At 41.3% G+C, this 15,902-nt stretch overlaps 3 protein-coding genes across 3 annotated transcripts in view; 2 read left to right on the forward strand and 1 right to left on the reverse strand.

Moving 5' to 3' along the window:
- cap2 (cyclase associated actin cytoskeleton regulatory protein 2) overlaps nucleotides 1-10,196 on the forward strand; it is a 19,660-nt gene extending 9,464 nt beyond the window's left edge. The window contains exons 5-13 of the mRNA XM_005728410.1: nucleotides 2,197-2,340; nucleotides 2,920-3,005; nucleotides 3,733-3,838; nucleotides 7,973-8,168; nucleotides 8,277-8,443; nucleotides 8,653-8,776; nucleotides 8,869-8,951; nucleotides 9,120-9,263; nucleotides 9,357-10,196. Of these exons, the coding sequence (XP_005728467.1) occupies nucleotides 2,197-2,340; nucleotides 2,920-3,005; nucleotides 3,733-3,838; nucleotides 7,973-8,168; nucleotides 8,277-8,443; nucleotides 8,653-8,776; nucleotides 8,869-8,951; nucleotides 9,120-9,263; nucleotides 9,357-9,440 (1,134 nt within the window). The 3' untranslated portion in view covers nucleotides 9,441-10,196. The remainder of the gene's footprint in view (nucleotides 1-2,196; nucleotides 2,341-2,919; nucleotides 3,006-3,732; nucleotides 3,839-7,972; nucleotides 8,169-8,276; nucleotides 8,444-8,652; nucleotides 8,777-8,868; nucleotides 8,952-9,119; nucleotides 9,264-9,356) is intronic.
- A 1,027-nt stretch (nucleotides 10,197-11,223) lies between these two features.
- Nucleotides 11,224-14,178, reverse strand: aunip (aurora kinase A and ninein interacting protein). Its single transcript, XM_005728411.2, has 4 exons — nucleotides 14,029-14,178; nucleotides 13,689-13,807; nucleotides 13,387-13,543; nucleotides 11,224-13,071 (listed from the first exon to the last, which is right to left on the reverse strand). Exons 2-4 carry the CDS (start codon nucleotides 13,779-13,781, stop codon nucleotides 12,038-12,040), a joined length of 1,284 nt encoding a protein of 427 aa, XP_005728468.1. The 5' UTR covers nucleotides 13,782-13,807; nucleotides 14,029-14,178; the 3' UTR covers nucleotides 11,224-12,037.
- A 172-nt stretch (nucleotides 14,179-14,350) lies between these two features.
- vps28 (VPS28 subunit of ESCRT-I) overlaps nucleotides 14,351-15,902 on the forward strand; it is a 5,332-nt gene continuing 3,780 nt past the window's right edge. Inside the window, exon 1 of the mRNA XM_005728412.1 lies at nucleotides 14,351-14,416. The gene's annotated coding sequence lies outside the window, so the exon portion shown is untranslated. The remainder of the gene's footprint in view (nucleotides 14,417-15,902) is intronic.

Raw genomic sequence — 15,902 nt, forward strand, 5'->3', positions numbered from 1 at the left:
TGTGTGTGTCAGTTAGATCGAGTGTTAGACAAAGAGAGAAAGAGTCAGAGAAAGTAGGCATCTCACTCTTTCAGGTGACCTCAGGTTGGCCAGTTAACTCACCGTGTGTGTGTGTGTGTGTGTATGTGTGTGTGTGTGTGTGTGTGTGTGTACTGCTGTTCCCGGCAGTTCACACATGACTTTCTGCCTTTGATGCAGCGCTTGTGTAGGAAGTCAAGTCCTGTGCTGTTATAACGCACTGAGCTCAGCCAAACACATGATGTGAGCTGACGTTTTTTATCCTTTTTGCCGGATTGTTCTCGGCACTGAAAGAAGCAAAAAGCTCAAAAATCTGATAGATGGCAATAATGATTCAGCACACTCAGCTGAGCTTGTCAATAACTCTTTTGTCAGTGTGTTGATAGCTCAGCAGTAAACAACAAAAGTGGAAATGAATCAATTAGCTGCTCTAATACATCTCCACAGCTGGGATGTGAGTGCAGGCACTTCTTTTTTGCAGAAACTTCTCCAGGCTTTGTAAAAGTTTGCAGTTCTTCAGCTGGTAAACGACTAACGTGTACAGCAAGTCATTCTCTCTCACCCCTCTGTGTCCGGGAATTCTCAGAGCGAACTGTTTGCATGCAAACGAACCAACGAAGACTGACTCTGTGCCACTTCCTTCTGAAGCGGCCACAGTGAAGTCATCAAAGGGAGGTGTGCAGGAACCAGAAGGTGGAAAACAGGCCAGAAAACTAGTGCATCCACATGCAAACAAACACAGAAAACTGGGAAATGTGACTGTAGAGGCAGAGGACAAAAAACAGCAAATGACACATCTGCATGGCAAGGACCATGACACTGGTTTGGGGGTGTGATGTGATATACTTCGGACAGGTCATCATTAAATATGTGATCATATAGCACAAATGTTTTAACACTCTTAAAGAGGCTGTCCTTATGAACATATACATAAACATATTTTTTACTCCCTAAGATCCTGCTTACTTATATGGGTGCATTACAGTTGGATTTTTCTGCACCTTATACTCTGCTCGTCACAGACTTATTGCACCTCATGCATCCCGAACAAGAGCTCAGATCTCAGCAGGGTAAAGTCAGATGTTTTTCCTCATAAATTTGTATTAAATGAGTAATTGCTCGCCTTTAAATACTGGCAATAGAGATAACAGATTAGTAATGGAAGGAATTACTACAGGGAAAGGTAATGGAAAAAGTTACGCCTTAGGGAGGCAAACTTCACCCCTCAAATCTTGCTTGCTACCTTAAATTCGTCCTACATGCTCACTCTTAAGCACGGCCTATTTGCTGCAGTAAAGAGGTGATGTATTGCTTCAAAGACAGCCATTAGGTGGACTTAGAGGGAATAAAAGCAGCTGGAGGGGCGTCTGTCTGTGCTTATGAAGATCATGTGCGTCTGATCAGGGGAAGAATTTGTTGGGAAATAAAGTTTAGTGCTGTTTTTGTTGCTCTCCTGCTCTCAAACATAAAACTACTAAACCTGATGCACATGAATAGATTTTCATTTCAAGCATCACCTCTTGCTCACGTCTAGGTGATGCATGTATCAGGAGCACCGCTGCAGCTTAACCGATCACTGCCAGCTCCTCCTGATTGTTCATCAGCTTCCTCCTGTCACAGCTCATTAGCTCCATATGTTCTACATTACACTCATTTCACAGCAGATCAGAACATGTAAGCAAGTAGCAGCTATTTGCCAGTGAAACGCTGTGTTCCTGTACTTCTGTGAGCGCGGGTGCATGTGTAATTGATAAACTGTAAACATTGGAGAAACGGTATGCCTTACAAGGCCACAGGGATCTCCCCATGAACTGAGGAATGTTTTCAGGCTCGGAGCGATGGGGAGGGGAGCTGAGAACTATGAGACGAGCTATACCGTAACTGAGATCTGGATGTTCCAGTGGAAAAAAGGCCCGTGCTAATCAAATCAGATCGTCTCCTGCAGCCCAGTTTAGGAATTGCTGGATGGTGCCGAAGTGGGCATGGAAATATAGCTCAGATTCTAAAAGAGGGGCTAAGGAGGTGGCTAAAATATACTAGCGAGTAAGATTTTACAGGCATCAGTGTTTCTTAAACAAATAAGAGAATTTGATGTTTATAGGGTTCAGATTATAATGACCCTTCTCTTTTACACCCATCTTCTGTCCTCTTCCTAATTTCTCCCTCCTGCTCTTGCAGACAGAGCTCCAGGACCTCTTGAAGCCGATTTCAGATCACATCCAGGAGATTCAGAGCTTCAGAGAAAGAAACCGTGGCAGCAGCCTCTTCAACCACCTTTCAGCCGTCAGCGAGAGCATCCCCGCACTGGGCTGGGTGGCCGTGGTAAGGATGAGCACACATGAACGTGCACATGATGCTGTGTAAAGATTGGCATGTCTGATAAAACCTATTTAAGCCACAATACAAGAAAGAAAGCATATCAACTGTCTGAACAGAAAGCTATTAGCCCTTTTTGAATTTGATGGTCCTCAGGAGCAAGTATTCAACCTTTATGAGTAGAGTGTGTGTAATAACCAGCTGATGGTAAATGACACTGATGTTAGCTTAAACCCGTCAGACAAAAGCAAACACGAAGTTAAGCCAACTTTTCAATCATCTGCATAAACAACCTTTCATGCAGATAAATAACTAAAAGTAAGACCTTATTTTTCTTCCTACAACATGGACTTTTTCTGTTTTCCATCAGTACAAACATTTCTTCTGATTTGAGGCGAAGATCATTTTAAGATCAAAGATCACCATCTCCAGTGCTTGAATACAAGTCTTTGAAGCTGCTTCTGGTCTGTGCAGGTTACTGGCAGGACGCCGCTTTTCGCCACTTATGAAACGTGCTGAACTTAAGATGTTCAGAGAAGTGTTTATGTCACAGCTTTCAGGAGATTTTATCTCTCTCCATCTCAGAGTCAGAAGCCTGGTCCATATGTAAAGGAGATGAACGATGCTGCCACCTTCTACACCAACAGAGTGCTTAAGGACTACAAGGAAACGTAAATATAGCTCATTTTTCATCTTTTCTAGATATTTGAAACATTACAGCTGATTTATTTATTCCATAAATGACAATTCATGCAAACCATGAAAGTCACTGTGGTAAACAAATCAGGTAGAGAGATGACAGGAGGCTAGAATGCAAAAGTAGATGAAAATTAGAAAGGTAGCATGGCGAATGCAGACTAACGGTGTTCAACAATAAAGCAAATTTTTTATTTATTTCACAAATTGTTAAAACATTTCTGTATAAATTTAACCTGCAAAACGCTGCATCGTGAGTTTCTTGCTACGCTCACCTGCTCAGGTCCATCCTCATCCACATGCCTCAGCTTCCTTCATGTATAGCACCCATAGCACCCATATATAGCGTGGGCGACCGTGGCTCAGGGAGTTGGGAATCGCATCTGTAACCGGAAGGTCGCCGGTTCGATCCCTGGGCTCTCTGTCCTGGTCGTTGTGTCCTTGGGCAAGACACTTTACCCTACTTGCCTACTGGTGTCGGCCAGAGGGGCCGATGGTGCGATATGGCAGCCTCGCTTCTGTTAGTCTGCCCCAGGGCAGCTGTGGCTACAACTGTAGCTTGCCTCCACCAGTGTATGAATGTGAGAGTGAATGAATAGTGGCATAGTAAAGTGCTTTGGGTGCCTTGAAAAGCGCTATATAAATCCAATCTATTATTATATATAATTTTTTATTTGACCGTTATACGTTTGTCTCTCCCAGAGACAGACGCCATGTGGACTGGGTGCGCTCCTACCTGTTGATCTGGACTGAGATGCAGGCGTTCATCAAACAGCACCACACGACAGGTCTGGTGTGGAGCAAGAGTGTGAGTACACAAGCGAGGTGCCACGTATGGATTCAAAAGGCTTTTTTGCCTTTGTTAGTACAAGCTTGTGCTGTTTTATGTTATACTCACCACCTTCTCATACCTGAGCCTGAATCACTCCTGTTACTAGTGCTTTATAATGTCAGCTGTGTTTTCGTTTGGTTTCTGTTCGCACGGCTTGATCGTTTTATATCTGCTCAAAATAACTTCTACCATTTTTAGTTATGGAGCAGTCAGTTACATAAACCACTGCAGGGAGCATGAATGAATGAATGAGCTTCTCCTCAGTGGCCGCTCACCGCATTTCTGTGAAGCTTTCAAAGACCTCTGTCCCTCCCACACACACTCACACACACACACACACTGTTAATGTCTACTCAAGGACTAGCCTTTGCTAGATCTCAGAGATTACAGTGATCTGAAACCAAATCTTTTTCCCTTATCGGTTAGAAGAGTTTTTCCTCTTGATTTGATTACAGAAAGAAACAACAAAACTAAAGCTTCACTTTCCTTATTAACTGAATTGTTGATCCGAGGGGAAAGATGCCTGTTCACTCTTGCTCTGAGCCGCAAGTGAGGATCAATAATGCTGTCATATTTGTAACTACAAGGTTGCTGCCAGAAGATGGTCGGGAGATCTGAGCTTAGCATGAAGAATGTTAACAAAGTGAAACAGCTGGCCTGGATAGTGTCATTCATAGTTTAATTTTAAACTCAAATAAAATAAACCATTTTCATTACTGAGCTTTAAAGGTGCTGTGGAGATATGGTCATCATGGACACCCTTTTTACAGGGTGGAATGATTGTACAGCATATTTAATACCTTTAACAAAACAAGAAGCAGATGCACAAGTTTGCCTTCATTTCAGATTTTATCTAATTCATAAAGGCTCAAGTAAATACACACACGGCCACTAATATTTGGTTAAATGTCCCTTAGCAAGTTGCACCTCTACCGGACGCTTTTGGCACCCATCAATAATTTTCTGGTATAAATCTGGATATTTGACCACACTTTATGGAAGAAAGATAATGTTAGAGCTCATTTAGTTGGTTTCCTGGCGTAGACCCGGCTTTGAAGTGCAGTCCACACAGGCTGAGGTCGGGGTTTTGGTAAGGCCATTCAAGAATCTTTGCCTCGCCTGACCACCGTCTCGCTTTTCCATGTGGGCAGCTGCAAATTTCAGTCGAGGTTAAAAGTGTCGATTTAGTAGCAATGGCTTCTGTCTTGGTCTGCACCCTCTCAGTCCATGACAATGAAAAACTGGTTTCACTGTGGACAGTGATGCTGGTCTTCCAGCAGATTCCAGTTTCCAGACTTGAGCCTTGGTGGTTTCTGGTGACTCCTAACCAGTTTCCTCTTATCTGAAGGTGACAGTTTGGGTCTTCCTCCTGACACCGCCAAAGTGATGGCCCATTTCAATAACTTGTATTTAAGTACAGTTGTTTGAACTGATAAATCCTGCAGTTGTTTAGAAATGACTCCAAGAAACTTGCTTAAATCCACAATTCTCCTTCTTAGTCTTCACTGAGTTCCTTGGACTTTCCCGTTGTTCTGAGTATTGGTCAGTCCAGTGAGTGCTTTTAAACTAATCCTTTTATACTGGCAAAGAGAAACTACAACGTAGTCGATCATGATCACTAATGAGAAGTTAGCAGGCCTTGTGAAGTTAAAAAAGTTAAAAGATTTAATGTGTGTTTTCTTATTTTTTAAAGTCATTAAAGATGTATGCAGTACACTCATTCGACACTGGAAAAAGAACAGTTCGAAGAAATCATTCGTGCCCTTGATGAGTGGATGTAAACTTCTGACCACAACTGTACCTTTGGGCATTCAGGACAGCTGCTTCCTTCTGTTTGCACTCTAAGTTAAGAGATCTTCTGCTCTCAGCAGGGAATCAAATAAGCCCCAAAAGGTTCACTTTTTCCTTTATTGCAACATGAAACGATGAAAACCTATGCTCAGCTAAAACTAATGCTCAACAACTGTGCTCACATGTGTACTGTCTGCATGCAGAAACTTGAGAGCCTGCGGTGGCTGTGTGTGTCAGCTGCTGGCCCTGCTGTCGGACAGCAGAGCTGCTGCATGTGCGAGAGACACAGAGTGTGTGTGCGCAAACAAGGACCGGAGTGTGTGATACCAACAGGTGGTCCTCACGATTTACTTGAATGGAGGTTTTCTTTACAGAAGTCGCCCCGACAAAGAGCCTGTGTACACACACAGCCTGTGCCGTAACCTAAACTGCAGGGCTGGTCCCTCTTCACCGATGCAACGCGTCATCTGCTGCTCAGACGGCGCTTTAGTGACGGGCCTATCCACAGGCTGACATATGGACCCATGCAAACGGTCACATTAAACTAGACACAGGGTAAAAAAAACAAAAGAACTTAAAACGTTAAAGCAAGTCCGATTCTGAGTAGTCAACATCACACTTTTAACACTTCAAATATTTGTTCCAGTTGTCCCTCGGGGGCTTGTAGTTAACATGATTCTAGTTATCACTGTTTAAATGGTTGAACTGACAGTTGTTTTATTTATTTCAGCTGATTATTTCTCGTATAAAATCTTTGAAATCGATAAAAATAGTAATTTCTGGTTCTTCATGTCAGAAACAGGAAACAATAGATGTCAACTATCTAATAGATTGTTGATTGCTTAAGCTGTAGTTTAAAACAGCAGAAATTAAGAAGATTTTAAGTGAAGCTAATTATATTAACACAAGGAGCCACCTTTTTTTTCCCCACCTAAATCCTTTTTGTACACAAAAACCCACAAATACACACACAAAGAAGTGTTCAGTAGATAGTTTTACAGCCATGCATGAATGTGTGCGTGCACACATCTGCTGGTTCTAATCCAGAGGCATGCAGTGAGCTGTTTAGTGTAACAGGTCTACATTGTTCAGCAGTGATATTCACAACACATGTTACTCGTGTCAAAGGTCAAGTCTGAGCACTCAGAGGCACATTTGGTGACAATTTAACCCTGTGTCAGCTGTGCTAGATCTTCAAAAAGCAGATGTGTGTGTGTGTGTGTGTGTGTGTGTGTGTGTGTGTGTGTGTGTGTGTGTGTGTGTGTGTGTGTGTACCCTTCTCTTCTTTACATATCAGAGCTACTTAAAGGACCTTTTTCTTCATAATTTTAATTCTGATGTTATAAAAAATCTGTAATGAACAAAATTTGGGGGAAAAAACATCTTGATTTTTCTTTTCTGGCACAACAGTGCATCCATCTTCTTACGCTTATCCAATTCAGGGTCGCGAGGGGCGAGCTGTGGCCTATCCCAGCTGTCGTAGGCCGAGAGCCGTGTACGTCCTGGACAGGTGGCCGGTCTATCCCGGGGTTACGTTTGAGAAACAGTGCAGTCGTAAAATTTGGGCCATTTTAATGTGAAGCTGTCTGTTTTTCACCCATCAAGTAGGAAAACTCCTGTTTGATCCTGGGAGGAGAGAGGTCACTTTGGCGTTGTGTCAGCACAACAGCTGACATTCATCTTAATCATTTTTCATATTTCATCAGTTTGTTTTATCTTTTTTTTCTTAGTCGTTATTGTTTTGTTTCTTGTTGCATTGCTTTCTTTTTTTTTATTGTTTAAACTTGTTTGTTTAGTTGTTTTGTTCTTGTCAGTTTAATTTTAAAGGGAAAGCTCACAAACCAAAGATGCTGTGTTTCACTGTATTATAAAAGCTTACTTTAGTTTAAAATAGTATCCAAATTCATTCAAATAAAAAAAATTAGGTAAAGATTTTGTTCAGATTAACTTGTTCAGTATTCGTGCACAACACTTAGCTTAAGTAGTACAACCAACACACAGGATGAGTCATGTGAACTGAAGGCAACGTGAGTGAGATCTGCTTAAATTGAAGTTACTAAATTTAAGTGTTTTAACTTTCTTAAAACTCAAACAGTTCACATAAAAATGTGATTGTGTTGCTTTGTGTTTTTTACATTACTCACATCAAGTGTCAGAGGACCAGGGTCTGCGAGCACTGCAGAGTTGTACAATTTAAGTACACTTTAAATGAAATAAACAGGCAGACCTCAGATTCAGAGCCTGAGTCAAATTAAAATATTTTAGTAAATATACTTGAATTATTTTTAAAATATTTTATTTCCTTCCAACATCTCTCAGGGCCCCATCGCTCCTGCTTCTCTCTTTGATTCACCCCCAGCCCCGAGTGCACCCTGTCCACCTCCACCACCTCCTCCACCCCCTGGCCCTCCTCCGGTGTTCACCGATGACGACGCCAAGCCTCAGGCGGACGCCGCCGTAGCCCAGCACTCCGCGCTATTTGCCCAACTCAACCAGGGCATGGACATCACTAAAGGTGCATCCACGAGCAACGCAGAAGAGCTGAGCGACAGTTTCCACCTTAATTTAATTTAAGCTTATATTTTTAAACTCATAATGTTATCCTCACACTTTCCATCTGTAGGTCTGAAGCATGTGTCAGATGACCAGAAGACCCACAAGAACCCCAATCTGCGTTCTCAACAACCAACAACAGCCAAAGGCAAGAACGCGGGGCCTGTGGCTTCACCCACTACACCTGCCCAGAAAAGACCCCCTCTGCTGGAGCTGGAGGGGAAGAAATGGAGGGTGGTATGTGTGATGTGTAAATCCTATTTTGAGGATCATTTGTATTTAATTCAACCCACAACGGGAGCTGAAATGAAGGGCACTTTGGAAATTTTCAATGACAATTTAATTTGCACCTACCCAGCTCTCATTTATATCGTAGAAACAAACCCAATCCAGGTGTCCTGGTAGACCGGCTGCTAATCTAGATTTTTGAATCCTTATTGTTGCAGGAAAACTTTGAGCAGAAGCACGACCTGGTGATCGAGGAGACGGAGCTTAAACAGGTGGCGTACGTCTTCAGTTGTAATAACTCCACCCTGCAGATTAAGGGCAAAATAAACTCCATCATCATTGGTAAGCTGCCTGAAAGCAAAATCATGAGTTTGAGCACAGATTTCATAACGTGGGATTATAATCTTCATCTGGTTTGTTTTCATCCCGTCTAGACAACTGTAAGAAGCTGGGTGTGGTTTTTGAGAACGTTGTTGGGATCGTGGAGATCATTAACTGCAAATCGATTCAGTTGCAGGTGAACACATTTTTATTTTGACACAGAATTAAGTGATGTGCCGAGTGTCTCGTAGGTCCGCTTTCATTTTCTTAAAACTGTTCACAGAGTTTTACACCCAAAGTGTAAAATAACATCTCACAGTGCCCAAAAAAAGCCTGTCAGTAAGTGAGGCATGTCTTTCTGCAGGTTTTGGGAACAGTTCCCACCATTTCCATCAACAAGACCGAGGGCTGCCAGGTCTACCTGAGTAAGGACTCCGTCAGCTGTGACATTGTCAGTGCCAAGAGCTCTGAGATGAACATCATGATACCTGAAGGAGAGGGCGATTACGTGAGTAACCGAGATAAAGGCTGAGCTAATTCTCTCCATGTGTGCAGCTGTTCTTACACTTACTTTGTTTTTGTTTTCCTTTTTTTTAAACAGAGGGAGTTCCCAGTGCCGGAGCAGTTCAAGACTGTGTGGAATGGAGCCAAACTGGTGACAGAACCCACGGAGATCGCAGGCTGACTTTGTCGTCCATAGAACACAAATATATTTCCGTCCTCCTGATGTTATCCCTCAGACATACAGTGCTGTGAAAAGTACTTTCCCCCTTCATAACTTTTTTTGTATAGTTGTCACATGTTTTTAGATAATGAAACTTTAATCAAGTTTTAAAATTAGATATATTGTTCTCTGCTGACCAAACAGAACACAAAGGCTCATCTCGTGCCAAAAAACATCCTGGTGGCCCCTGAGACTTTTGAGCAAATATTCTGTGGGCTGACAGGACAAAAGCTGAACTTTCTAGAAAGATTGAGCCATTTAAACTAACACAGCATTTCATAAAGAGAAGATCATACCAAAAGTAAAACGTGGTGGCAGTGGTTGCTTTGCAGCTTCGGGACCTGAATGACTTCTGGGCGACTCTGCTCTCTACCAGAAAATGCTGACAGAGAATCTTCGGCCATCAACGGTGCTCAGGAAACTCAAGGACATTTGGCTTAGTCAGTAGGACAATGATCCAAAATACACCAGGAAGTCCACCTCTGAATGGCTCAAAAACCAAAAACAAATAGAAGGTTTTGGAGTAGTCCAGTCAAAGTCTGAACTTAAATCAGACTGAGATGCTGTGGCATGACCTTTAACACATCGGAGAGTCTTCAATGTGGCTGAATTAAAAGAATTCTGCAAAGATGAGTTGGCCAAAATCCCTCCACAATGATATGAAACACTCATTGCCAGTTATCGCAGTTCTTGCTATCAAGCGTGGCACAACCAGTTATTAGGTTTAAGGGTACATACAGGTAGTTTTAGGCTTTTTTTTTTTCCTTTGATAAAAACAAAAAAAATCATGGTCATCATCATTTAAAAACTGCATTTTTATTTACTCGGTTAAAGTTCATTTGCTGATCTTAAACACATAAATGTGAGAAATATGAAAAAGAAATCAAGAAGGGGGCAAATACGTTTTCATAGCGCTGTAGGAAAGGTTTTCTAATAGGCACGTAGATTAACTTTTAGTCCACTTGCTGTATTTGTGACTTCATAAGAGGTTTCTCCAGCACTTCTGCAGCTGTTGTCTGTAATGAATCTGTCAGTATAACACAATCTCCCACTAGTGGTGAAGAATAGCTCAGGTTTAGGTGTCACAAACCAGAGCACACTTACATTTCTGTGCCAAAACAACACAGGCATTTATGTGAGAAAGTGTAACTGCTGAAAAATAATATTTTAAAGGTATTCTCATCATTAGATCAGTTTCCTTAAAATATAGATTTTAAATGTTCCGGGATGACCACTAATAAGACAGTACTCCACTTACACCTACTGCAGAAAACTTAGAAAACCAACATTACCTTCAAATAGAGAAAAGCAAATAAGTGTCTGTGGTACATTTTCAATCTAATAAAGTGCTTCCAGCCACCTCTGTAAAGAGCATCGTGCCCAGCAGTCATGTAGTAAAGTCACTGTGAAGTACATGCAGTACTGTCCTTATTCTGCATTAACAGCTGCTGTTGTGATTAAAATGATTAATTAGCTAATTTCTTTTACTGTACAACGTCAGCTATAGTGGTAACGGTTACCTCCGAGCACTTCCTATGTTTATTGTACTTTGTATACCACTCTTATTTTGTAGCACACAGCACCAGCATAGCACAGATGAAATGCTGATACTAAAAATATAATATACGAGAAAACAATTTTATGTAATTCTGTGTCTTTTTTTTTTCCAAATAAAGTCAAAACCTCCCAGTTCTGGTTTGTTAGTTTTATTTTGTGCGAGGAGAAAAAAAAAAAGCACAACAAAAAGAACCATGAAAGGGAGAAACAAAGAATAAAATCTCAGGAGATCAGCCATGACATGGAAAGAAGACAATCACAGAGTAGAAAAATAAACCAAAACAAATGTTCTTCCGCCTCATCCCTGTACGGTAAGAACTGATGATATTTGGTCATAATGGCTTGTAATATCACAGAAGCAGCTCTCCCTGTTTTGAGCAGGAGGGCAAGAAGTCCAAACCAAGAACAAGCAAGAACCTGGCTAACTTTTAAAACAAAGGGACTCGTGTAGAAGAAAGCCTTCAATCTGAGACAGGCCTGACACAACAAGACCTGCAGCATACAAGCTGGCCGTGTACTGCTAGGTTCATAGACTACATAAAACCACGATGTTACTCACTGGCTGGTGAAGTCCCGGCTTTAATTCTCACACTGAACATCTTGACTTCCCCATTTTAGTGTTTTGAAACAAGAAGTGACAGCGAAGGGGTGCAAATCCACAGACACTACACACTCGTATGTCAGCAGTCAGATAAATCACAATTTACAAACATTAGGTTATGAAATGAGATCTTGAAACTCTCCAGAGAAGAATTAACTGGGCTAATAACTCAAAGGCGCTGAAAGCTAACTTTCCTGTAGACTTGTAATAATCAGACTTCTTTTTTCAGTCCATGAGCTGCCCCCTACTGGCCATTAAAAAGAATACAGGTTTACAGCACTTCCCCAACCTGAAAGTCCTTAAAAAAGGATTTTTCAATATTTTATCCTCCAAAATCCACATTTTTGGAAAAGATTTGGAACAGCATCTGAAATCTGTAGTGCCTTTAAAAGGCTGTTTTTCAGTGTTTAATCACTACATTTCCCTGAGAGTCTTGAGTAAACAGCATCTCTTCATCCTCTTCCTCCTCCTCCGGCAGAGATTTGTAAGCACTCACCACTCCCATGCTGACGTTACTCTGATCTTTGAGAGGACTCCTGGTGTGCAGACCTCTGTGTGCGATCACCCTGAACCCTTCAGAGTCCTGAGTGAACAAAGTGGCCAAACTGTCCTCATCGAGTTCTCTGCTTCGCTGCTGCGGCATTCGCCTTTTGAGAGGAGAGCTTATCGGTTTTGTCCGCTTGATCTGGAAGGCAGAGCTCTCTTCTTTTGCAGCCTTTTCCCACAGCTGACCTGTTTGTTTCCGAGGTGAAGCGGTTTTTGGTTGTGTCCACTTATGATTTGAAACAGGTCTGAAATGAGAGGAAGATGAGTCTTTGCTTGGGGAATTATAAGACGGTGGCGTGCTGTTTTCCCTCTCATCAATCATACGAGAAGAATGAAGACGTTTAAAAGATTTTTGAGTTGAGGTTTGTCCTTCTGCATCTATCAGTTTTCTAAAGACCTCCTCCTCATTCTGCAGACTGTTTACTAAACTTGGCTCAGAGCTGCTGAAGTTCTTCACTGTTGTACATTTGTGGCTAGTCTGATGAAAGTTATTTTCAGTGTACTGACTGAAAGTGAACAGCGGGTCCTGACTCCACGTCTGTGGTAGAGGTTGACAGTCATCTTGTGTAAAGGTGGCATCAGAGACCCTCCTCTTACTCTGTGGTGGTTCACACTCTTCAGGCTTCTCTTCTTCAGATTCACAGTATATGTTTTGTAAATTTGAATGGTTTTCTGAACGCGTCTGCCATAATTCTGTTTCCTTCTCAGTCACATTTTCACTTGTACGCTCGTCAACCAAAACAGGCTCAAAGTTGGAGTTTTCAAAACCAACATTGCGCCCTCGTTTTTTCCCTGATGCTGTGGCTGTCGGTGTAGCTGAGTCAGATGATGAAAGAGGCTGCACTGAATCCATGTTTGGTGGCTCAGAAGTGGACATCTTATTGAGGACTTTTAGAAGAAAGTAAGAAAAAAAAGTATGTTAACACAAAATCAAATAATTTACTGTATTAACTTGTATGCTTATTGGTCACTTCATTAGGTTCAATTTGTTGTAAACACAAATATTTAATCAACCAGTGATGTGACAGCAATGCAGACATGATTAAAACAACCTGCTGAAGTTAAGACTGAGCATCAGAAGTGAGATGAAAGGAGGTTTAAGTGAGTGTGGACATGGCATTGTTATTGGTGTCAGAGAGGCTGATCTAGACCATCAGACTATAAGATTAGACTATAACTCTCGGCAGACTTTTAGATGCTTACCTCTCCGATGAGCTGTGAAAAAGGCAGATATGGAGCTCTGTTTGGTTTTTGGCATTTCTGTTTTGGTCTGAGTGAAGTTTAATGCCACAGCCAAACTGTATCCAGCACCTTCACAAAACGGGTTCAGCAGTTTAGAAATGGGACGGCTACGGCGCTTCTGAAAGATATAAAAGAGAACACAGTGTGTAAACAGTAATAGACAGAGACTGCAGATCAGCATTTTAGTGTATTAAATAACTGCTCTACTCAGGCATGCTGGAGAAGCCATTCGGTCAGTGTTCAGACCATGTTTACACAATTACCTGTTTAGCTTTTCCTTTCAGCTCCACAGTGTCCAGCCAAACATCACAATCCTCTTGATCAAAGGTCTGTGGTGCTGCTGCAGTGCTCTTCATGGTGGACAGCCCAGGGAAGATATGATCTGTATGAAATAAAAACAGGATTTTATAAACGAGTTAGACATGCCGTTTGTTTTAAATAAAGAATCATTATACTTTAAAAGCTATTTTCATGTCTCTCGTTGATGAACATGTTTGTAAGAAGCCTTTACTTATCTTTAACTAATTCAATAACGCTACCACAGACCTGTGAGTTAGCTACAGTTGGTTAACATAGCTCTTAAAACAGATTTTTGGGAAATACCTTATGATACAATGAAGATCCAGAGTAATATTTTGAGGTTTCCTTTGCAATTTTTTATAATCGTTTGTATAACTCTCTAGTACTCGGTTCAATCTGCCGCCTTCAGGACTGTCTGCCCCTGATGATTGACTGTGTGAAAATGCCTTAATGTGGTTGTACCTAAAATGCGCGATTTAATTTGAAAGATAATTTAAAGGTAGGATATATAAAGACGTTCATAATACTCTTTCATCATAAAAATGTATTTATGTCTAATTAATAAAATTTACCGTAACAATATTCTTCATTTCTAGTTGGGCGCGTTGGACACCTAATATTTTGACGTCTGCCGGTCCGTGCGTAGATGTGGGTGTGTTTACGTTGACGTCATCGCAGTTTTTCCGACAGGGTGAGTGAATTGTTTTTAATTTGGTTTATTGAACTCTGTTATTGAAATAGAGTGAGCATAGCACCGATTTAACGGCTGCTCTCATAATAATGATCAGTTATATAAATCTTGGTGTTTAAAATCAGCTGCCTGCGCGTCACAGTGATTAGAAATCATAGGAAGTGCTATACAAGCTAGCTTCCGCAGCTAACTAGTTAGTTCGGCTAAACAAGAAATTTCATCAGCAGATATATTTAGTGATTCGTAAGTTTTATTCCGCTGAGTGACTCTGTGTAACGTAAAATGTTTATAAACTCTGTGTCGGGTTGTGAAGCTAAGTTAAGCAAGTCTGTAATTATAATCCGACGGGTTGTTTTTTTTCATGTTTTTTTTTCTGAACAGCGAAACACAACTGCCTGTTTGTGTGGAGCAACATTTCCATAGTGTTTGTCAATAGGTCACACTTGAAAGTGGACATTAAAGAAACAAAATTTAAGAGTTTAAGAGTGCTCGGCAGAAAGCAGACCGAGTACAAAGAGACAGAGAACAAATATAATTTAAAAACATTTACATTTGACCCCTACAGTGTGACCTTATATGCCCCCCTAAACTGAAGGTCACTGGAAGTTAGTACAAAATTAGTGTGAATGACTTAATAGTCGAAACATCAAATGTTCTGACTATGAACGGGTTTTAATTTAATTAAGCAAGCATTGGCTCAACAGCTTTGTAAAATGCTTTTTATTTGGATTTCTTTAAGTTAGTCATCATCGTGCGACTGTTGTTCCAGTGCCAGTCTTCATTATTAAAACTTGACTTTGGTGGTTACAGCTGTTGCCTCACAGTGCTTGGTTCAAATCAACTGGCTGAGGTCTTTCTGTGTACTTGTGTCAGTTCTCTCTGAATGCGCTAGCTTCCTGTCAGAGTTAACTGGCACGTATAATAAGCTGTAGGTCTGAATGGTTGTCTGTCTCTTTGTCCTGCAAAAGTCTGGTGACCTGTCCAAGGTGTAGCACATCTCTCGCCCTAGGTAGGAGAGGCTCCAGAAAAAGGGGTGCATGGATGAGTTTTCCTTACAAAGATGTTTAGGCATGTGGTGGCATTGCATTTGAAACCCAATGTATGGGTTTATAGCTCAGTGGGATGACCAGGCGACCATAACCCCATATGGCCAGAGAGCAGTAGGCCCGGGTTTGAGTCTGACCCGCGGCCCTTTGCTGTCTTCCCCTCTCTCTCCCTGCTTTCTTGTCTCTCTACACACTCTCTACCGAATAAAAGCTTACATGAAGGTTGATATTTTTACTTAAAAGTATTAGTTTATCTTATGTTACTGGTGTAATTATTGAAAAGAAAAAGAAACAGTGATCATTAAAAAACATCTTACACCATCTGTGGCTCACATTAAATATTTAAACTCCAGAAGGGGGAGGTTTTAGTCTTTCTATAAATGTTCCGATCCTTCCTGTTGTTACACTTCTTTTATTATCACAAAGTGCATCTCTCATAT

Source organism: Pundamilia nyererei, unplaced genomic scaffold, assembly GCF_000239375.1.
Source record: "Pundamilia nyererei isolate P.nyererei 1_Seehausen unplaced genomic scaffold, PunNye1.0 scaffold00028, whole genome shotgun sequence".
Taxonomy (NCBI): Eukaryota; Metazoa; Chordata; class Actinopteri; order Cichliformes; family Cichlidae; genus Pundamilia; species Pundamilia nyererei.